Below are 22,520 nucleotides of genomic sequence, written 5' to 3'. Positions count from 1 at the left end.
CTGGTAATTGTTTTAACATGAACTGTGTTAAAATGTAATGAAATGCCGGTTTCAACTCTGTTGTACACTGTATTCTGGGTACTTTTATCTACTGTGGTCAATGCAGTTCTCACAAAAACCCTATGACAATCATTCTCATTTCGAAAGTGGTTAGGCCTTCGGGCTTAGGAGCCTGATGGCTCATTTCAAATCCTAGCTCCACCTTGCGGTTCCTCACTTATGAGGAAGTAATAGTATCTACTACAGAATAGTTTTGAGGTGAAAATTATATAATTCACAAAAAGTGCACAGGGTAGAGCCTAGCATGTAGTAAGTACTTGGTGAATGTTAGCTGTTATTTTATTTTTTTAAGATTTTAAAAAATTGATTCTTAGAGGAAAGGGGGGGGGAGAGAGAGGGAGGGAGGGAGGGAGAGAGAGAGAGAGAGAGAGAGAGAGAGAGAGAGAGAGAGAGAGAGAGGGAAACATTGATGTGAGAACAGAATATTGATTGGCTGCCTCCTGCAAGCCCCCTACTGGGGATTAAACCTACAATCTGGGCATGTGCCGTGACTGGGAATCAAACCAGCAATCTTTTGGTGCATGATATGACACTCAACCAATTAAGCCACACTAGCCAGGGCTTGAGTTTTTTGTTTGTTTTTATGAAGCAGTATGTTTAGGACTATGGGAAAAGGTGATGTAGTACACATTCAGTGTGCAGGAGACTTCATTCCTAATCTGGAAAAACTGACATAGAATGATGATAAAGAGCTAGAGAGCAGTCCCAAAGCAAGTTGATTAATGATGAAAGAATCCAAAATAGCCCCAGAAGATAGAATAAGGGGAGGGGCCATTGCATTTAGGCATAACATCCCAGGTATAAAATGAGGCATTGCAGGAGGGTGGAAAGATGGCCAAGGTTAGAGCAAGACCATGCTGGACTAGAGAGAGATGGGGTAGGTTAGGTAAAGTAGATGTGTGTTTTGGGGGTGGGGTAGTATGCTAAATGGAAGCCTCTTACAGTTAGGTTGAAGTCTTGCAGTGAAAGGCTGATGGGAGTTCTACCTCTTGGTGGTTGAGTGGAGGGGAGGGACTGGGGGGAGACAAGGGAACTTGACTAGGTGGGACTTCTATGTGGTGGCCTGGAGAATCATGTCCCCATATTGTAGGGGCCTACTGAACCATTTCCCCTTATTTTGCCTAGTTTTCCACTATTGTTAGTTCATAAGACATTGTGAAATAGAGTCAAGTTTCATTTCCAAGGGCAGTTCTTTTCTTTAAATAACAAGTGCGTGGGTATTTCTTTATATAATCAGGTGGCAAATCATATTGGGAGTGAACACCATGAAGTCCTCTTTAACTCTGAGGAAGGTATTCAGGCCCTGGATGAAGTCATATTTTCCTTGGAAACTTATGACATTACAACAGTTCGCGCTTCAGTGGGTAAGGTATTTTATATCAAAAAGGCTTTTAATTCTGAAAAACTATAAGTTGTAAGAATATTATTTCAAGCAACAGTTTAAAAAGCATACTCCAGAATAAATGTAAATAGTCACCAATTATCTAAGACAAGATCATTTAAGAATTCCCTGAATTTCTTGGAGTGAGAGGGACAACAAATATGTAGTTAAACTTCCACATTTATAGTATCACTGTTGATATTTCTCTAAAAAGTAGATATATATATTCTGCAACCTCTTCCCCCAATTTCTCTGTATAATGTTTCTTGGGCTATATAGGGAAATAGGTCTGGGTGGTAACTAATTTTCTGTAAGAAGTACTCATTTTAGATATATTCTGATAAATTATCATACAACTTATCAATCAGTAACAGGCAATACTAGTTTTATCTGGTGGATACATTCCAATATCAGACTGATCCAATGTTGTTGAGCCTCTAATATGTACTGGCTTAGATATGCCTCTTTTAAGAGACTCAGAATCTGATAAGACTTTGAGTATATATACTTTATATATAGTATATCTGGTGTTAATATTTCATTGGGGCGGAAGCAATTAGTAAAAATGTCTAAAAAGTCTGCCTAGGGAAGCGTTAAGAACAAATACTGGTTTACAGGGATGTGGAGCAGGAACCAATGGGCATCTTTTAATAACTTATGTAGTATCTTTAACTATATGTGAAAATTGGTGGATGGATAGTATTAAAAAAAATTAAAACCAAACTACCAAAACCTTAACTCTCTTACTATTTTTTGTATACTTAATCTAAAACTCGTGCTTTTGCAGTGCAATAGCCCAAAACCATTCCACAATTTCATATATAGGTTTTAAAATGTTAATGCTTTTAGACCAAGAATGTCCACCTTAAAATTTTGCTAAACTGGACAATGATGCAAATATCTTAAATTTCATACGTTTCATACCAGTATCACCATACAAAAAAATGGTAAGAGTCTAATCTAAGAACAAAACTTGTAGTTGTTCTTAAAATAAAAGACATTTAAAAATAAAAGACATTTTTGGTGAAGAGTTATGTCGACATTAATAGTAATTTCTGTCTCTTCTTTAAGGTATGTACTTAATTTCTAAGTACATTCGGAAGAACACAGATAGTGTAGTGATCTTCTCTGGAGAAGGCTCAGATGAACTTACGCAGGGTTACATATATTTTCACAAGGTAAGCATTCAGAAATGGAAGGATATTGGTGTTAGATTAAGAAAAGCACGAAAAATGAAAAAAAGGGGGAAGTATGAATTATTTCACTATTTTCGGTATAGCAGTAACACTTCTGAGTACCTTGGGAGGTATATGAGGAAATCTGAGACTGTCTGCTTTGTGTTTTCTTGGAGGGAGAAAGAAGTCTTAATAATGTCGATAATCTCTATTCTTTAAGCATGGGAATCATGTTCCTTAATCCCCTGTGATATTATGGTTATTGCACAGTGTGTCCATTGTATTTGTTCTCTGGTGTGAGGGAAGACATATTTTATACAGCATCCCTCCCTTCCCTAAACTCTGTGGCTTTTTGCCTCACCCACCTTTAGAGTTGGAGTATGTGTAGGAGTAAGAAGCAAAAACTTCTGTTTGCTCACAGCACATCTTTCTGTGTATTTCTGACTGTCGGCTGTTTGTTGGTACGCTAGGCTCCTTCTCCGGAACAGGCCCAGGAGGAGAGCGAGAGGCTGCTGAAGGAGCTCTATCTGTTCGATGTCCTCCGCGCAGATCGAACCACTGCTGCCCACGGGTAACTCAGTGTTTTGAGAGGCGACGGTAAAAATTAACCTCAAGCACCGAAAGTGCAGTGGCCGACTTTTTTTTTCTTTCCAATTGGTTATATGTTGTCAAGTATGACTTTTTTTTGTTGTTTTGTTTTTTTGTTTTTGTTTTTAAAATATATTTTATTGATTTTTCACAGAGAGGAAGGGAGAGAGATAGAGAGTCAGAAACATCGATGAGAGAGAAACATCGACCAGCCGCCTCCTGCACATCCCCCACCGGGGACGTGCCCGCAACCCAGGCACATGCCCCCGACCGGAATCGAACCCGGGACCCCTCAGTCCGCAGGCCGACGCTCCATCCACTGAGCCAAACCGGTCTCGGCGTCGAGTATGACTTTTATAGAGAAAATAAGCTTGTTACTTAGCCCCAAAGAAATTAGGCTAAATTCAAAGTGCTGCTGTGGGAATGTGAGAGGACTTTCACAGGTAGTTCTAGACCAAGTTTCCTCCTTCACAGCATAACAACATTTCGCGCATATCTGAACAACTGCGAGGGAAGGCAGTTGCAGCTCTTTCTAAGTCTCGAAGGGAAGTAAAAATTCTACACCTCCTTGTCACAGGTGCTGAGCACCTGCCTGCTTGATGCTGTGGTGATCCTGCGTAGGGATAAGAAGATGCGAGAGGTTTGATAAGATTATAAAACCAGGTTTCTATGGCATCATTTCTGTTGGCTAAAGTTTTCATTTTGTCCTGGTTGGTTGGCTCAGTTGGTTGGAGCATCATTCTGTACACCAAAAGGTTTCAGGTTCGATTCCCGGTCAGGGCACATACCTAGGTTGCGGTTTCGATCTCCTGTTGGGGTGCATGCAGGAGGTAACTGATAGATGTTTCTCTCTCACATCGATGTCTCTCCCCTTTCCTCTCTCTCTAAAATCAATAAAAAGCATGTCCCGGAGTGAGGATTAGATAAGTATATGTTATAAAGTTTCACTTTTTAGCTGGTCATGTTGGAGAGTTGTAGATACTTGCTATACATGATAAATAACCAACATTAAATGTTTCTGTTGCTTCCACCAACCACACTTAGATTAGAGAGTAATAAATTATGGGGGTGGCAGTGAATGGAATCCGTGGTTATGGTCCTATCCCTTGTCCTAATTAGTCATCAGGATTCAGGATGCAAATGATGCCCCTGTGAGGAAACCGGAACATTGGTTTATACTGAATCTTATATGTAAATTTTCAATCAGTCGAGCAGAAAATTTTGAATTATCATTACAGCTTTTAATAGGACAAGAGATGGTCCCACCCAGAAAAATCTTTGAGTCTGAAAGGCAAAGGCAAAGGACGTTCTTAATCATCCATGCCACTCGTGATTCTTTCTCTGCTTTTTGAGATAGGTGTTCACTTGTTCCCAGAAGGGAAAGTAAAAGTAATTCTTCTCAAACTGCTTGTTTCACTCCCTATTTGAGGTAGTACATATGTATTCATGGGTTCTTACAGCGCTATCAGTTCGGAGGATTGAAAAAAATGACATTATAATCTTAACAATACTTAGAGGCTGGTTGAATTGCTAGGAAACTCTAAACCAGGATCTAAATGGACAGGCGCTAAATACCCATCTTGATTTGGATCTCTTCTCTCCCCCTTTAAGCCTGGAATTGAGGGTCCCATTCCTGGACCATCGGTTTTGTTCCTATTACTTGTCTCTGCCGCCTGATATGAGAATCCCCAAGGTAGGTGCATCGGTTCAGGATAAAAACTGGCCATTGGTGTTGGTTGTATCTGTAGCTTTTCCTGATGCTCCTTTTGTCTTCAGAACGGGATAGAAAAACATCTCCTGAGAGAGACATTTGAGGACTCCAATCTGCTACCGAAAGAGATTCTCTGGCGACCGAAAGAAGCCTTCAGTGATGGCATAACCTCCATTAAGAATTCCTGGTTTAGGATTTTACAGGAACATATTGAGCATCAGGTATGATGCTTTTAAAAGTATTTTCTGGAATAGAACAATTTGGGTATAGAGTTTATTTTGTGCTTAGTTTCAATGTTTTGTATCTGTAGGAGAGATTTCCTCTTTTTTAAGAATTAACTAGCACGCAGGATTATAAAGTAGCATCTCATGTTAAGAGAGAAGAGACTTAACCAATGTTCTTTAAAAGTTTCACAGCTGTGCATTTTGTGGTCTTTAACACTTTCTAAAGTGATGGGTGATGGAGGAGGTCTCCGGCTATATTTACAGTCAAGCCTTTTCATAACTTTCTTTTCTCATTTGGTTTTATGAAGCTAGATTAAATACATGTATTTCTATGCCATTTAAAAAAAAAAACCATTCTGGTTTTATACTCTCATTCTTACAGGTTGATGATGCAATGATGGCAGCGGCAGCCCAGAAGTTTCCCTTCAACACTCCTAAAACGAAAGAAGGCTACTACTACCGTCAAATCTTTGAACGCCACTACCCAGGCCGGGCTGACTGGCTAACCCACTACTGGATGCCCAGGTGGATTAACGCCACCGACCCTTCTGCACGCACTCTGACCCATTACAAGTCAGACACCAAAGCGTAGGCACTTTCTAAGAACATTTACATAGAGTACATGTTCTTATTGTGAAGGGTAGAGGACTTGGGGGCTCTAGGGGTTGCACTGAGCTTCATCTACCCAGGTGGTGAAAAAAATAAAAGTCTTAAATCTAAAACATTGCCACAGTCATTTATATTCATACTGTTCTTTCGTTAGCGGTGACTAGGAACTGAGCAGCGTTTATTATGTCACAGTAAGGGAGAGAGTGGATGAGGAAAGGGCGGGGACAGCCTGGTGTTTGCTGCGAGAATGCACAAGGACCCTCCTGGCAGGGTTGCTTTGTCTCTTGCCCACGGGGCCTCCTTCCAGTCCTCGCCTGGTCAGAGTGGTCTCTCTGACTTCCCTCTCTCAGTTCTTTGTGCATCCTGACAACTGGCTAGGCCAGTGGTCGGCAAACTCATTAGTCAACAGAGCCAAATATCAACAGTACAACGATTGAAATTTCTTTTGAGAGCCAACTTTTTTAAACTTAAACTATATAGGTAGATACATTGTTATTAACTTAATTAGGGCACTCCTAAGGCTTAGGAAGAGCCACACTCAAGGGGCCAAAGAGCCGCATGTGGCTCGCGAGCCACAGTTTGCCGACCACGGGGCTAGGCCGACTCCGGAGGAATTAGTCCTTTGCAAGAGTTCAGGACAGCTCTGTTTTGTTAAGATAGTAATATTGTTGTTGTTGAGCCAATGCAATGTGTCTTCTGGAACTGTTGATGCTGAACAGCACCCGATGTTAGACCTTGGTCCTTAAGTTCGGCTAAGAAAGAATTCAGAGCCAAGTCTCAAATACAAGCAAATGTTTATTTAGAAAGTCACAAAGGTAGAAGTGAGCCAGCTGGGGCTACGTAAGCTCAGGAAACCAGTTACAGAGGCAGAAGAAGGGCACTGATTGCTTAGTATAAAGAAAGCAAAGGCATGTGCCTTGAGGGAAGAAAGGGAAAGCTAGGTGTGGGCTTGAGAGGGGGGGTGGAGCAAAGGAAGGAGCGCACTGGATAGTTTGTCTTAAGGGATTTTATCTGTTTTCCAAATTGGGGGACTTTAGGGGAGATTTCAGGGGAGGCTCTCAATAGAATATTCATCGAAGTTCCAGGTGTGTCCTTCAAGTGTTGTGGTCTCTACTGATGGGTCGGTGCTCGTGTAGGGGATCATTAGTCATTGCAGCTGGTCTTGATTCAGCCATGGTGTCGCGCTCCCCCCCCCTCCCCCGACCTACATGCTTTTCTGGGCCTGGAGCTGAAACAGAACTGAGGCTTAGATGTTATCTCTAGTTTGACCAAAACTCTCTGAGCGGTCAACAGACCTGAAGCTTTGCTCCTGAGATTATTTGATACGGGTCCGAACCTCATTGCCTTGAGTGCTTAATGCTGAAGGGAGTGGCTATGCAAGGGCTTGGATGGGAAGTGTCTGAGGCTTTTCTTCGGCCTCCTTGCTTCTCCTCTAAGGGGCTCTGGTGCATGACTGGTGACATGCAAGGGGAGGAAAGGTTAGGGAAGGGTCTGAACTGCATGACCAACAATATGAAAGATCAGGGGGTCTAAACCACGTGACCAGCAACACGCTAGGGAAGGAAAAGTCACCCTGGGAGCGAGGTCCCACCCTACAATGCTTGTCCTCTCTGTTCTGCCCATTGCCAAGTACCAGGGGTTTTCCATCCTGGTGACCTTCCATACCTGGCTTATCATTCCCACTCCACTCATGTCTTTCTGACTACTATGTCAGGACTCTTGTTCTTGATCAAAGGTCAGCAAGCTTTTTCTGCAAAGGATCAGACAGTCAATCTTTTAGTCAGTTGGAGCTGTTTAACTTAGCCATTGTAGTGCAGGAGCATCCATAGGCAGTGTGCAAAGAAAAGGGTTCATTAAAACTATAACAATAGGTGGGTAGTATTCATGGGCCACAGTTTGCCAAGCTCTGTGCTAGAGGAATAACCCAAGCCAAGCATTTCCCACAAAAGGAAAAAGAGTTCCGAACCCAGGTGGGGAAAGAAAGTATAAGAAGGAAACATTTTGGGGAGAAAAAATTATCCTCTACCTTTTTAATAATCAAATGAACATGAGAGGTTAGGAGAAGAAAAAACAAAGTTTAAAAACGTACCTCTTATATACAAGGGAGAGGCCCAGGACAATTGAGTAATGTGGCATTTCCGAAGCCATCACCGTAAATACCAGCCTCCACTGAAGACAAAAGATGTTGGGGGTGGAGAGTACAGGAGGTTACCAGGAAAAGCACCCCAAACCCGGGTAAGATTGGTATATAAATAAGTCTCCTTTGATGGTGAAGGGGCAGGCCTGTGCAGTGAGGGAGACGCCCTTACACATATAAATGTCCTTTGACAAAGAGGAGCTTCTAGTTGGTTTTCAGAGCTTTCTCCCAAGTCTGCTCTTGATTAAAATTAACCTAAAATAATCAACATTCCCAAAGAGGCATATTTTGGGGTAGCAAATTCTGCTCCCCTTCACGTCCAATGAACAGGTAGAAGATTTTCATTGGAATGCTCATCGGTTGTGTAGGGACAATATTTTGAAATACATTAAAGATGAACTTAGTTATTTGAAATTTGAAGAGGAAACTGGTGGCACACAGGTAAATATGAGCATGCTTGATGGGAAGAGCGAAGAGACCAGGGACTTCTCTGGTAAGTTGGAGGACAGAGTCTGAGGCTAGCTATAGACCTTTACTTAAAATTTCAAAATGCCTCTAGGAAGCTGACGAAATGTCACTAATATTGGCTGGCTCTTAATGGTAATCTTGTATTTGCAGGTGCTTGACTGGCTTAAAGCTAGCATGATTTGGTTCCAGGTGTATCCGTGGTACAACCCCACCCAGCCAAGCTAAGTGACCCCAACAATGCTTGGGAAACTTGGCTGGTCATGGTTCGGAGGCAGGAAAGTTAGGCTAGAGAACAAAGGCCTAGAGCTCCCTCCCTCCCCTTCTCTCTCCTAGCTGGGACTTCACAGGCGCTATCTTCACTGACCACCTGTTCCCCCTCCTCACTCTCCTATAATCAGAAGGACCGAAAAAAATAAATTGCTATCCAGAGAGAAGACAAGGATGAGTGGCATCGGCAGTCACCCCACCAGTGGGCATTGGGAAGGGGGTGACTGCCCACGTTTAATAAACACCTTCCACACAGATCCCATCAGGGCACCCAGTTCTCTGAGGTTGCCTGCTCTCACTTCTCCAGTGCATTCCATCGCTTTAGTAAATTTACTGTGCTTTGCTAAATCCTGTCATGCCCTTGAATCCTTTTTTATTCTGTGACAAGAACCTGGATTGGATGAGGCCTCCCGTGGCCTCTCCGGATGTCACCCAACATCAGTTGTCCAGTGTACAGATGACCCTCGAACAATGCTAGCGGTTAGGGGTGACAAGCCCCTGCACAGTTGAAAATCTACGTTGAACTTTTGACTCCCCCTCTCCCCAAGTTTAATTACTAATAGGCTACTGTTGACTGGAAGCCTTACCGATAACATAAACAACTGACTGAAAAATATTTTATATGCATATTATATGTATTATATACTGTATTCTTACAATAAAGTAAGCTAGGGAAAAGAAAACACTAAAATCCTAAAGAAGAAAAAATACACTTAAACTATTTTTTGAAAAGAAAGAAAGAAATCCATATATACGTGGACCTGTGCAATTCAAACGCATGTTCAATGGTCAGCTGTGCTCTGCAAGACGAAGGTGTGCCGTACACCACAAACTGGCAGTGTTTGAGGATGCTAATTTGGCTCCAGGTTTTAAACTTTAGTGACTGTGGAATCTGGCATCTTTAGATACCACCCACCTGTTTGACAGTGGAGATACTCATTCCAGCCAATTTCCTAGCAGTGAACTCCGTCCTACAGGCCAACCGTAACTGCAGCAACTCACTGCGCGTAAGCTGCACGTGAGAGCCACACGAAGTTTTTGGCATGTGGTATAACGTTAGCCTTTTCTTTTGCAACGAACATGGAAGGTTTGAAGAAACTGCCACTGGAGCATGTGTGGATGACGCAATAGCTTCCCTGGCCAAGCCTGTTTCCAGGGCCAGTCTGACCTTGGTGACTCAGTGCTAAAGAGGTATGTGGTTTCCCTGCTAACAGCAGATAACCCAGTCCTCTCAGCACAAACTAAGGGTGAGTAGCGGACATCGCCCTGCCTTTTCAGCCTCACCCAAACTGTGCCGAGTGGATGATGTGCCCCTTAAGAGGCTTTTGTCCACTTTGCCTTAACACTGATGAAAAAGGGTACTTGATAGTTTTTGACAGGATGATATACTTCCAACTGTATGGAGATTCCCCCAAATGTAAAAATAGAGCTGCCATATGATCCAGCAATTCCACTTCTGGTTATTTATAAAAAAAGAAAAAAGAAAAACACACCATTAAAAAGCCCCACTCATTTGAAAAGATATAAGCACTGCTATGTTCATTGCAGCATTACTACTAGTAATAGATAAGATATGGACGCAACCTAGATGGCGATTCCTAGATGAATGGATAAATATATATATATATATATATATATATATATATATATATATATATATATATTTCAACAATAAAAGAAAATGAAACCTTGCCATCTGTGACAACATGAGTAGACATAGAGGGTATGTTAAATAAGTCAGAGAAAGACGAATACCATATGCTTTCACTCACATGTGGAATATAAAAATAAAAATAGAAACAGACCCATAGATACAGAGAACAAGCTGATGGTTGCCAAAGGGGATGGGGTCGAGTAGGGGGGGGGGCGGCGGGCGGGAGGGGAATGGGAATTTTAAAATACTCAGGAGTTTGTTAAAAAAATATAAATAAAAAATTAAACTTAAAAAAACCACCTAAATCCTACCATTGCTTTAAGCAATGTTAACGTTTTCTTGCAGATCCCTTACTGTAAAGGCGCAATTGTACATATGCAAGTATATGATCTTGGTTAGATAAGTTCTCGAAGCTTCGGAAACCCTTCACTGGGGAAGTATGTGAAAGAACTAACCCCGAGGCTACTGGAGTCAGACTCGCGTAAATACCTGGTTGAGGCTGCAGAGTCAGAGCTTGCCCCTCCTGTCTCGGGGTTACCTTAGCTTGGTTTGGAGCCTGAGGTAACAGATCCTTGGAGTGGGCGGGTCCCCAGGGAGGCAGTTCCATGACTCCAAACCTGTACAGTGGACCAATCACACCCAGCATCTACCTACCCAAACTTCATTTGCTTGCTAGTCAGTGAGTTTACCCTCATTTGAGGAAGTGTGGCAGATTTTATTTTCTAAAAGTGGCTACAGCAATACTTCTGGCTCCACAGACTTCTAGAGCCTTGCCACTCCTGAGGAGGCCAGCTCTTCTCCCCCGTCCTCGAGCCTGGGCAGCGTTTTATGATTGCCTTGACTGGCAGAGCCCAGGAGAAGAACACCAACTTCCAAGGCTAGGCACAGAAGGTGACTGGGCTTCAGCTTTCTCTCGGTGCATGTTGTCAGGAAGCCCAGCCCACACGAAGAGGCCCCAGCCAACATTTTGGTCAACAGCTATCAACCACCAGGTATGTGAGTGAGTGACCCTCCAGGTTATTTGAGCTCCTTCCTAGTCTGAGTCTTCCAGCTCAGTCATGGGAAGGAGAGATAAGCCATCCCTACTCTGCTCTGTCCACATTCCTGACTCATAAATCCATGAACGTAACAAATGGTTGACACTATTATGGTTGGGGGTCAAACTGTAATAGCTACAGTTTGACATAGTAACTGGAACAAGTAAGCACTATTACCCCTATGTTACACAAGTCACTTGGGCAAACCCAAGTCATTCAGTTAATTACTAAGTGGTGGGACCCCCAAGTTAGCCAGAGAGATTGGCTCCAGAGCCTTACTGCTCTTTCCTGACTATCTTCCCATCATCAGCATAACACTCCAGCCTGGGTCTATGCTGAGAGTTGGAGACCAAGGGAAAGGGCCTCTGGGGTTGAGTTTGGGATAGGGACAGGAACAGTAGAGTTACCTCCCAGGGGATTGTAGTGACTGTGGCCATTTTCTATAATAGGGTAGGTTGGGTGGTGATGAGAAAACAATTTCACATTTTCAGAGCTTAACCACAACAAATGTTATTTCTTGCTCAAACTCTATGTCCATCTGGGTCTCCAAGGGGCTCTGCTCATTGTTGAGGAGTTTATAATCGCTCCAGGACAGGCTGAGGCACAATCTTGACACATACCTTCATGATCAGCAAGGCAGGGCACAGAGAAAATGAATCATGTACCAAAACTTAGAGCTTCCACCCTGAAGTGACACATCACCTTTTCTCACTTTTTATGGGCCAACGCTAGTCACATGACCACTCCTGACTCTGAGGGTGCCTGTGCCAGAAAGAGAAAGAAAATATTTGGAGAACTGTTCTAATAACTGCCCAAATCCACCCTTCATTCACCAAATAGTTCACTCTCCTACACAAACTATACTCACCTCCTTTTCAAGAGTGCAACCCAATGATTCCATTGTGTCATGGCCACAAGCCCAGAGTTCAGTATTTCTGGATGATGTACTGATGTGGAAGTCTGGTGGTGACACCTCTCCATGAACTAAGAGGGAAAGTTCTCTTCTCCCCCACCTGTTCAATATGTATAACAGCAGGGCAAGAATAGGATCATTACAACCACAAAATCATATATGTGCTCCTATTTGAAAAGGATAGAAGGAGAGACATCTAGCAAACACTAGCTGGTAGCAATTCTGACACCTTGCTCACTAGTCATTTTGAGGGCCCTCACTGTGGGTGTCCAGCAGAAAATTGTCTTTCTAGGTTCACCGACAGACAAGACACCCGTATGTTGGCAGAAGTGAACGGCCTGTGGGAGAAATCGGGAACACTTCGAACGGGGAAGTCTGATTTCTAACAATACAGCTAGCTGGAATCATGCCATCACGATGTTGGTTACCCAGAATAAGAGCTGTCATTCATTGGTCACCTCTCCAAAGTACCGAAGACTGCTCTGAAAACTATAACTGACTTTCACAACAGCCCTGTGAGATCTGTACTATTGAGCTCATCCACATTTTATGAACGAGGCAAGTGGCATAACGGTATTATGTTGCATGCGCAAGTTCCTATAACTAGGAAGTAAGTAATCAGAGTAGGATATTTGATCCCAGGTAACAGGCATTTAGAGGCTTTGTACTTAATTCTTATCCTGTTACCCTTCAAAGGATTAGAATATAATTATGTGCATTAAAAAATAATCAAAATAATTTCAAATTCTATATTTTTAATAAGAACATATATTCCATTTTATAGGTAATTCATAAGTTATTTAGCATGTTTAATTAAGCATAATTTTTTTCAGTTTTTAAAATTTGTAACAAACACATAAGCACACATCACTTGTACAATTTAGACAGATGTGACTTAGAGTTTATGTGATTGAGATCTTTTTTGAATTTTTACCGTATTTCAGGCCCTTGCTAGCCAGTAAGTGGATGCAAAGAAATTAATTCATAGTCCTTTTTGCAACTTGGAGAATTTTTAACAATGCTAGGGGGAAAAGTCATACACAAACTGTTGGTGTATTTTAGAACTTGGTTGTTGCAATGTAAAATATTTATTTGATGTCTGAAGGCTAATATACATAAAACCACAAGGTGGCAGTCATGACACATGATTGTGTCTTTTGGCAATTTTATGCATTTCTCAAAACAGTGGTGTGAACAAACTATTTTATGCCAAATTGCAGAGATGTTTTGTTCATTTCATAAAATAAGTCTGATGATTAGTAAGTATTTTTTACTTGCTAAGATATATGGCTTGTATTTTTTTCCCCTGAACCTTTTATCTCCCCTCTTTTTTCTTTTCTTTTTCTTTTTAATATATTTGTATTGATTTCAGAGAGGAAGGGAGAGGGAGAGAGAGATCGAAACATCAATAATGAGAGAGAATCATTGATTGACTGCCTTCTGCACACCCCACACTGGGGATCAAGCCCACAACCCCAGCATGTGCCCTGATGGGGAATTGAACTGTGACCTCCTAGTTCATAGGTCCACACTCAACCACTGAGCCATGCTGGCTGGGCTTTGTACTAGTATGTCCCTCTTTGATCCACCATCATAAATATACATGTACAAAGTGTGTCCTTAAAAGTTAAGATCTCTTACATTCTGAAAGGTAAGAAGGAATAGGGATACCCCCAAATCCGTTTTTATTTGCCTTTCAAATGCAATAAAATATATACATAAGCTGTCATTTTTATAATTACCCACTCTAGCTAGCCCTGACTCATTTCAACTTCTTCTAATCCACCAACAAGATAGACTCTTGTACTGAGCACTTTGTTTACGCATAAAAACAGCTAACATGTATTGTGACGACTCACTGATCCAAGACCATAGGTTGCTATATCAATTCTGAAAGGTACCCACTATTGTTGTCATCCCAATTTTATGGAAGAAATGGAATGTACAAGCAACCTAAATAGTGAAAGAGAAGCTCAACTTGTGGCCAGTGGAATTGTCTATTGATTACAATGGGTACCACAAAAAAGAGTTCTATATTAGCAAGGTGATTTTTATTTGCAGGTAGATAACCTATAGAAATTTGCTCAGCTCCAATTACAATGACCATTACCTTGTATAAGAAATGCCTTCTTTAGTCCTTACTAACGAAGTTGTAACTTCTATCCATCAAATTTATATTTTGTCAGGTTGAGCTCACCAGTGAAGATTTTTATGGCAATGCTAGAAGTTCTGGAGCAGGAAGGTGAAGGGGCAGGGAAAACCCTGTATCTGTTTGTTCTGTTTCAAGGAATGAGAAGAAAACAGGATTGAAAAAAATGGTTCATTATTGGGTAAAGTGACAGGGGTTTCTGGGGCTCTGCACAATTTTTTTTAATCCTTTATTGTTTAAAGTATTACATATGTCTCCTTTCCCCCCATTAACCTCTCCCTGGCCATTCCCATCCCTCAGCACATGCCCTCACCCCCCTACTGTCTGTGCCCATTGGTTAGGCTTATATGCATGCATACAAGTCCTTTGGTTGATCACTTACCCCCACCACCACACACCCTCCCCTGCCTTCCCTCCGAGGTTTGATGGGCTGTTTGATGTTCCTATGTCTCTGGTTCTATTTTTGTTCATCAGTTTATTTTCATTATATTCCACAAATGAGTGAGATCATGTGATACTTATCTTTCTCTGACTGGCTTATTTCGCTTAGCATAATGCTCTTCAGGTCCATCCATGCTGTTGCAAATGGTAAGTGTTCTTTCCTTTTTACAGCAGCATAGTATTCCATTATGTATATGTACCAAAGTTTTTTAATCCACTCATCTGCTCGTGGGCACTTAGGCTGTTTCCAAATCTTAGATATTGTCAATTGTGCTGCTATGAACATAGAGATGCACATATCCTTTCTGATTGGTGCTTCTGATTTCTTGGGATATAGTCCTAGAAGTGGGATTACTGGGTTAAATGGGAGTTCCATTTTTAACTTTTTGAGGAAACTGTTCTCCACAGTGGCTGCACCAGTCTGCATTCCCACCAGCAGTGCACGACGGTTCCTTTTTCTCTGCATCCTCACCAGCACTTGTCATTTGTTGATTTGTTGATGCTAGCCATTCTGACAGGTGTGAGATGGTACCTCATTGTTGTTTTGATTTGCATCTCTCGGATGATTAGTGACTTTGAGCATGTTTTCATATGTCTTTTGGCCTTCTGTATGTCCACTTTTGAAAAGTGTCTATTTGGTCCTTTGCCCATTTTTTTATTGGACTGTTTACCTGCCTTTTGTTAAGTTGTATGAGTTCCCTATAAACTTTGGAGATTAAACCTTTATCGGTGATAACATTGGCAAATATGTTCTTCAATGCAGTGGACTTTCTTGTTTTGTTGATAGTTTCTTTTGCTGTGCAGAAGCTTTTTATTTTGATGTAGTCCCATTTGTTTATTTTCTCCTTAGTTTCCATTGTCCTAGGAGGTCTATCGGTAAAGATATTGCTACAACGTATGTCTGCTATTTTGTTGCCTATGGATTCTTCTAAGAGTTTTATGGTTTCCCATCTTATGTTTAAGTCTTTTATCCATGTTGAGTTTATTTTTGTGTGTGGTGTAAGTTGGTGGTCTAAGTTCATTTTTTTTTTTGGTATGTATCTGTCCAATTTTCCCAGCACCATTTATTGAAGAGACTGTCTTGACTCCATTGTATGCTCTTGCCTCCTTTGTCAAATATTAATTGAGCATAATGGTTTGGGTCAATTTCTGGGTTCTCTGTTCTTTTCCATTGGTCTATATGTCTGTCCTTGTGCCAGTACCAAGCAGTTTTGAGAACAGTAGCTTTGTAATATAGCTTGATATCTGGTTGCACACATTTTTATCAGATTAAATTTTATGCTCTACTCTCTTAGAATCTTTCCTAAAATGTACTGAACACATTATATAAATCCTTTTACATCAAGCATGTCAGACTTGCGGCCCACAGGCCACATGCGGCCCACAATGAATATTTTTGCGGCCCAGCCAATATAATGGTATGAAAGAAACATTTTAATAAAAATTTCATAACTTAATTTTTACAATATCCTGTTATACATAATGATTAATAATGAATTACAACATTTGCTAATGACTGATTACTATAATCGTGTTGCATTCATTTTCCTTATGCACCTTACATGCAGGTGCACCATTTTTCTCCACTAATACCAGCAGCGAATATTTTAGCAGCCAATTGTCACGTCATTAGTCTTGGACTGACTTGTTTGGTGTGTGCAACAGGAAATATTTCGCTTTCAGAGAACAAGAAAAATAGGCTTATTTGCGTTACACTTATTAATTTGTATAGTTATTCAGTGTCTGGTAAGTTAATGTTCAAAAAAATACTAATTTTTATTAAAATGTTTTATTATTTTATGTTAATGATTACTCATTTATTTCATCCCTTTGTATTCAGCATGTCTCTATTGAAATAAACCTATGTTTCTATGAAAATTGAAGCTTTTGTGTTTTTTTGCGGCCCACATCAACTTAAAGCTTGTTTATTTGGCCGTGTTAGCCTATTTGGCCTGTGTTAGCCTTTGAGTTTGACATGCTTGTTTCACATTATCCCCTGACAAAGCCACATTCTGTTGTGTTTGGTGTGGGAATAGTCTGTGTGGTTCTAAAATGACCACAAGATGGAGCAAGATGATATTCAGTCAAATATGTTCCACAAAGTTTTGGGGGGAAATTTTTCTGTCAGTCTTAACACCTGAAGTGTGTGTGTGTGTGTGTGTGTGTGTGTGTGTGTGTGTGTGTGTGTATGCATGCACACACATTTGTAGTCTAGCACTTTTTTTGTGAACATAGTTTGAAACCACAGACAACAGCTGAGAGGGGCCAGGCCAGTGTTAATGGTGAAGCCAGCATGGGCAAGGAGTGGGTGCTGTGGTCAATGGCAAAGAAAGGCCAGACCTGTGTATAAGGCACAGCTGCTCCTCAGAAAAGCCCATGTCCCCATCTTTCCTTGAAAGAGACCTGCCTACCTGCATACTTTAAACGCTGCTGCTTGAGGTCCAGCTTCCAACCAGCCTGCGTGCAGATGCAGACTGAGATCCTTCCTTTGGGGACACTGACAGGCCTTGGCATACCCCCACCTATTGGGGACTACAGAGAACAAAAAGGCGGCTTGGACAATCACAAAGCAGGTTTGAGAGACAACCAAGAGTTCAAGCCAGGCTGATCACTAAGCTTCATCTCTTATATGAGACCACTCTGTCAAGACAGGGAGAGGTGACTTGTATTGAATGCACAGCAACCAATGCATAGAATCAAGACAATAAAAAAATAGAGAACTATACTCCAAACAGAAAAACTATATAAAACTCCAGAAAAAGACTTAATGAAATGGGGATAAATCATTTTCTTGTCAAAGAGCTAAAGGTAATGGTCATACAGACGCTCACCAAGGTCGAGAGCAGTGCATGAACAAAATGAGAATGTCAACAAAGAGATAAAAAATATGCCAAGGCAGCAAACAGAAATCATAGAGGTGAAAAATGCAATTAACTGCACTGAACATTTTAATGTGAATTCAGCAACAGGCTAAGTCAAGTGAAGACTAGAAAAGCAAACTTGGAAGACAGAGCAGTGAAATTCATCCAATCAGAGGAGTAAAAAGAAAAAAGAATTTTAAAAAAGAGTGGAGATAGTGAGGGTCTTAAGGGACACAATCCAGTGGATTTACAGGAGTTCCAGAAGGAGAAGAGAGACAGAAAGGGGCAAAAAACTTATTCAAATGAATTATGGCTGAAGACTTCTTTAACCTGGAGAAAAAACAGACATCCATATCCAGGAAGCCCAGAGAATTCCAAAAAAAGAAGAGAATCTTAAGAGCAATGGGAGAGAGAGAGAGAGAGAGAGAGAGAGAGAGAGAGAGAGAGAGAGAGCTCTAAGTACAAGGGAACTTCCATAGAACTCTCAGCAGATTTTTGAACTATCAGAAATTTTGTAGACCAGAAGGTACTGGCATATGTTCAAAGTAAACTGAAAGGAAAAACAACTGCCAAATAAGAATACTCTTACCAGCAAAACTGTCCTTCAGTATTAAAAAGATCAAGTTTTCCAGGCAAGCACAATCTGAAGGAAATTATCACCATTAGATCTGCCTTACAAAATATGTTAAAGGGACTCCTTCAAGCTGAAATGAAAGGATGCTAATTGTATCAGGAAAACATATGAAAGCATAAGTCTCACTGGTAAAGATAAATATATAGTTAATTCAGAATAATCTTATCATTGTAGTGGCTAAATCACTTATAAATCTATTATAAAGGTTAAAAGACAAAAGTAAATAAAAATAATTATAACTACAATAAGTTGTTAATGGGTAAACAAGGTAAAATGTGTAAATGAGACATCAAAAATATAAAATGTGAGGGAGGGGTGTAAAAACAGAGCTTTCGTATACATTCAAACTTAGTTGTTATGACTTACAATGGATTGTTACAAGTATAAGTTGTTGTATGTAAGGAAACCTCAGGGTAACCACAAAGCAAAAACCTATAATCCTATATGTTAAAAGATTAAAATGCAAATCGAACAAATGGTGGAACAACCGGTCACTATGACACGCACTGACCACCAGGGGGCAGATGCTCAATGTAGGAGCTGCCCCCTGATGGTTAGTGCACTCCCATGGTGGGAGCGCCACTCAGCCAGAAGCTGGGCTCAGGTCTGGCGAGCGTAGCGGCCGTGGCGGGAGCCTCTCCTGGCTCTGCGGCAGTGCCAAGGATGTCAGACATCCCCTGAGAGCTCCTGTACTGCGAGAGGGCTCAGGCTGGGCTGAGGGACACTCCCCCCCCCCAGTGCACGAATTTCATGTACCAGTAGATATATAAAAGATGGAGAAAACAATTAACAAAATTACAATAGTAAGTCCATACCTATCAGTAATTGTTTAAAATGTAAATGGACTAAATTCTTCAATGAAGACATAGAGTGGCTGAATGGTTTTTGTTTTTTTTTTTTAAAATGGCCCACCTACATGCTGCCTACAAGAGACTCACTTCAGCTTTAAGGGCATACACAGACCGAAAGTGAAGGGATAGAAAAAAATATTCTATGTAAACAGAACTCCCCCACAAAAACAGTGATAGATATACTTAGACAAAATAGAGTTTGAGTCAGACTTTAATAAGAGACAAAGAAGGTCCTATATAATGAAAAAGGTGTCAATTCAACAAGAGGAGATAACATTTATAAATATTTATACACCTGACATAAAAGCACTTAAATATATAAAACAAATATTAACAGATCTGAAGAAAAGACAGCAATACAATACTAGTAGGAGACTTGAATACCCCATTTTTAACAATCGATAAGTCATCCAGATAGAAAATCAATAAAAAAGTAGACTTAAAGGACACATTAGACCAAATGACCTTAAGAGACATTTATATAACACTAGGGGCCCGGTGCACGAAATTCGTGCACTGGGTGTGTGTGGGGGGGAGTGTCCCTCAGCCCAGCCTGCCCCCTCTCACATACTGGAGCCCTCAGGCGTTGACCCCCATCACCCTCCAATCGCAGGATCGGCCCCTTGCCCAGGCCTGACACCTCTGGCTGAGGCGTCCGGCCCGGGCAGCGGGGACCCGCAGCTGCAGCGGCCCCACAATCGTGGGCTTCGCTTTAGACCCAGGCAAGGGGCCCCTAGCTCCTGGGACTGCCAGCTTCAACCGTGCCCAGCTCCCATAGCTGGCTCCACCCCTACTTCCTGCTATCACTGGCCAGGGCGGCAAAGGCACCTGATTCTCTGATCATGGCTGGGGGGCAGGGCAAAGGCGGCCGCCTTTGCCCTGCCCCCCAGCTCTTAGCTCCCTGCTGGGTTTCCGATCACTGTCAGTGGCAGGGGGCTTCTTCCTGCTTTCCCTTTAGCCTCCCTGCATTGTGCCTACATATGCAAATTAACCGCCATCTTGTTGGCAGTTAACTGCTAATCTTAGTTGGCAGTTAATTTGCATATAGCCCTGATTAGCCAATGAAAAGGGTAGCTCGTACGCCAATTACCATTTTTCTCTTTTATTAGTGTTGATTCCATCCAAAAGCAGCAAATACATATTTTTCTCAAGCACATGGACTATTCTCCAGTATATATCATATGTTAGGTCACAGAAAGGCATCTCAATAAATTTAATAAGATTGAAATAATATCAAGCATTTTCCAATCACAATTGTATGAAACTAGAAATCAATTTGGGGAAGAAAAATGGAAAATTCACAAATATTTGGAGATTAAACAGCATGGTACTAAACAACCATTGGGTCAAAGAAGAAATCAAAAGGAAATTAAAACTAAAATTATGGGATGCAATGAAAGTAGTTCTAAGACAGGAGTTCATAACAATAAATCCATATAAAGAGCTCAAACTTTATACCTCCAGGAACTTAAAAAAGAACAAACTAAGTCCAAGGTAGTAGAAGGAAGGAAGTAACAAAGATCAGAGCAGAAATACATGAAACAGAGACTAAAAAGACAACAGAAAAGATCAATGGACACTCAGGTTGTTTCCATATCTTGGCTTTTATAAATAACTAGAGGCCTAGTGCATGAAATTCGTGCATGGGTAAGGTCCCTGCTGGCTGCTGGCTGCTGACCAAGGCCTCCCTTTCCTGACTGCCGGTCAAACTCCCGAGGGGGCACTTTGCGAGAGAGAGAGAGAGAGAGAGAGAGAGAGAGAGAGAGAGAGAGAGTGCAATGAATGCTGTTGATGAACAATTTCCAGATGTGCCTTATATTTGGTAGTATATGGTAGCGATAATAGCAATCCAGGATGATATCTTTCCTGGGCTGACCTGAGCCCTCACATTTCAGAAATCTAAACTCCTAAGTAGGAAGGAGTCTGCAATTCTGTGCCCTGAAGCTGGTAAGGGATGGTGGGTCAGAGAGGAAATGCTTCTACTCTTTCTCAATGAAGTTCCTTCCAGTACCCTAGAACCATGCGCATGGTAAGTTAGCTGCCACAAGGTGGCACTCTTGCTTGTTTGTCGTACTAGGTCACTGCCTTTCTAGACAAGGGAAATACGTGTAATGAAGATGGAAATGTTACAACTTTTTTAAAGCAACTAAACTGTTCCTCAAATTATAGCTATAAAATTAACCTTCAAATGTGAACCAAAGCAAACATAAAAATCAAAGAGCCTGACAACTTGTCTACATTGTTTTTGCCACTTCAGAATTGGAGTACTAGAATTTTGTCCTCATTCCCCAGGGCTCTTCAGCCCAGTTACCTGTCCCTGCTTCCCATGTAAGGCGGTGTGATTCAGAGGCTACTGTCTTACTTCTGAAATATGGGGGGTTGGGGAAAGGGAGACAACCTTCCCCTCTCCCCTCTCCGCCCCCCCCCTCCGCCCCCCAAAGCAGGTGAGTAGGCACTTACATTAGTTCAAATCATGTCTAAGAGACAGCTTTCTCTATGACTTCTACTTTTTTTAAGCGCAAAAGTAATACATATTCATTGAATAAAACCCAGAAAAAAAGACAAAGAGAAAAACAACAAAAAACATTAATCTTAGTCCCAATAAGCAATATGAATAATTCATTTTTATATGTGATTGACTTGGTACATTCCTGCTACACACTCTTATGTTCTAGGCACCATGCTGGTTTTGAGTTTGAAAGAAAAACCAAGATAGTCTCTCTCAGCAAGAGATAATCAGTCTCTCTTTCTCTCTGCATCTCTCTGTCTCTCTCAAAAACATATGCATCCTGCTTTGTTCCCTTAATGATAGTCCATTCTACACAGGCATTTTTTTTAATTCATAATCGTTTATTTTCTAGATATTAATCTAATTTTCATACTCTTGAAAAATGTAAGTTGTATCTACTTTGTTACTATAAAAATAATGACTTAAACATGACTTTTATGCGGTTTCTTTGTTTTATTAATCCTCTCCCAAGGATACTTTTTCCATTGATTTTTAGAGAGAAGGGAAGGGAGAAAAGGAGAGACAGAGAGACAGAGACAGAGTAACATTAAAGTGAAAGAGATACATTAATTTGTTGCCTCCCGTATGCACCGTGATTGGACCGGCAAACAAGGTATGTGCCCTCGTTTGGGAAACTGGAGACCCTTCAGTGGGCAGGCTGACACTCTAACCACTGAGGATACCGGCCAGGGCTAAACATAATGATTTACTAACAATGTTGTAACCAAATTTTTGCTCACAATCACAATTATATTTCCGGTCTGAATTCCCAAAGGTAGGGTTGATGGATCAGCCATGGGCAAACTATGGCCCACAGGCCGGATCCGGCCCGTTTGAAATGAATAAAACTA

General features: G+C 41.3%; 1 protein-coding gene across 2 annotated transcripts in view; it reads left to right on the top strand.

The window, feature by feature from the left end:
• The window catches only part of ASNS (asparagine synthetase (glutamine-hydrolyzing)), an 87,059-nt gene extending 81,198 nt beyond the window's left edge, over positions 1-5,861 (top strand). For both annotated transcript variants that reach the window (XM_059712389.1, XM_059712388.1), the window contains exons 7-12: positions 1,298-1,424; positions 2,513-2,619; positions 3,087-3,187; positions 4,816-4,897; positions 4,981-5,136; positions 5,522-5,861. In XM_059712389.1, the coding sequence (XP_059568372.1) occupies positions 1,298-1,424; positions 2,513-2,619; positions 3,087-3,187; positions 4,816-4,897; positions 4,981-5,136; positions 5,522-5,731 (783 nt within the window). In that variant the 3' untranslated portion in view covers positions 5,732-5,861. The remainder of the gene's footprint in view (positions 1-1,297; positions 1,425-2,512; positions 2,620-3,086; positions 3,188-4,815; positions 4,898-4,980; positions 5,137-5,521) is intronic.
• Positions 5,862-22,520: the final 16,659 nt, after the last annotated feature.

Source organism: Myotis daubentonii, chromosome 10 (assembly GCF_963259705.1).
Source record: "Myotis daubentonii chromosome 10, mMyoDau2.1, whole genome shotgun sequence".
Lineage (NCBI taxonomy): Eukaryota > Metazoa > Chordata > Mammalia > Chiroptera > Vespertilionidae > Myotis > Myotis daubentonii.
This window is presented reverse-complemented; position numbering and strand designations above follow the sequence as displayed.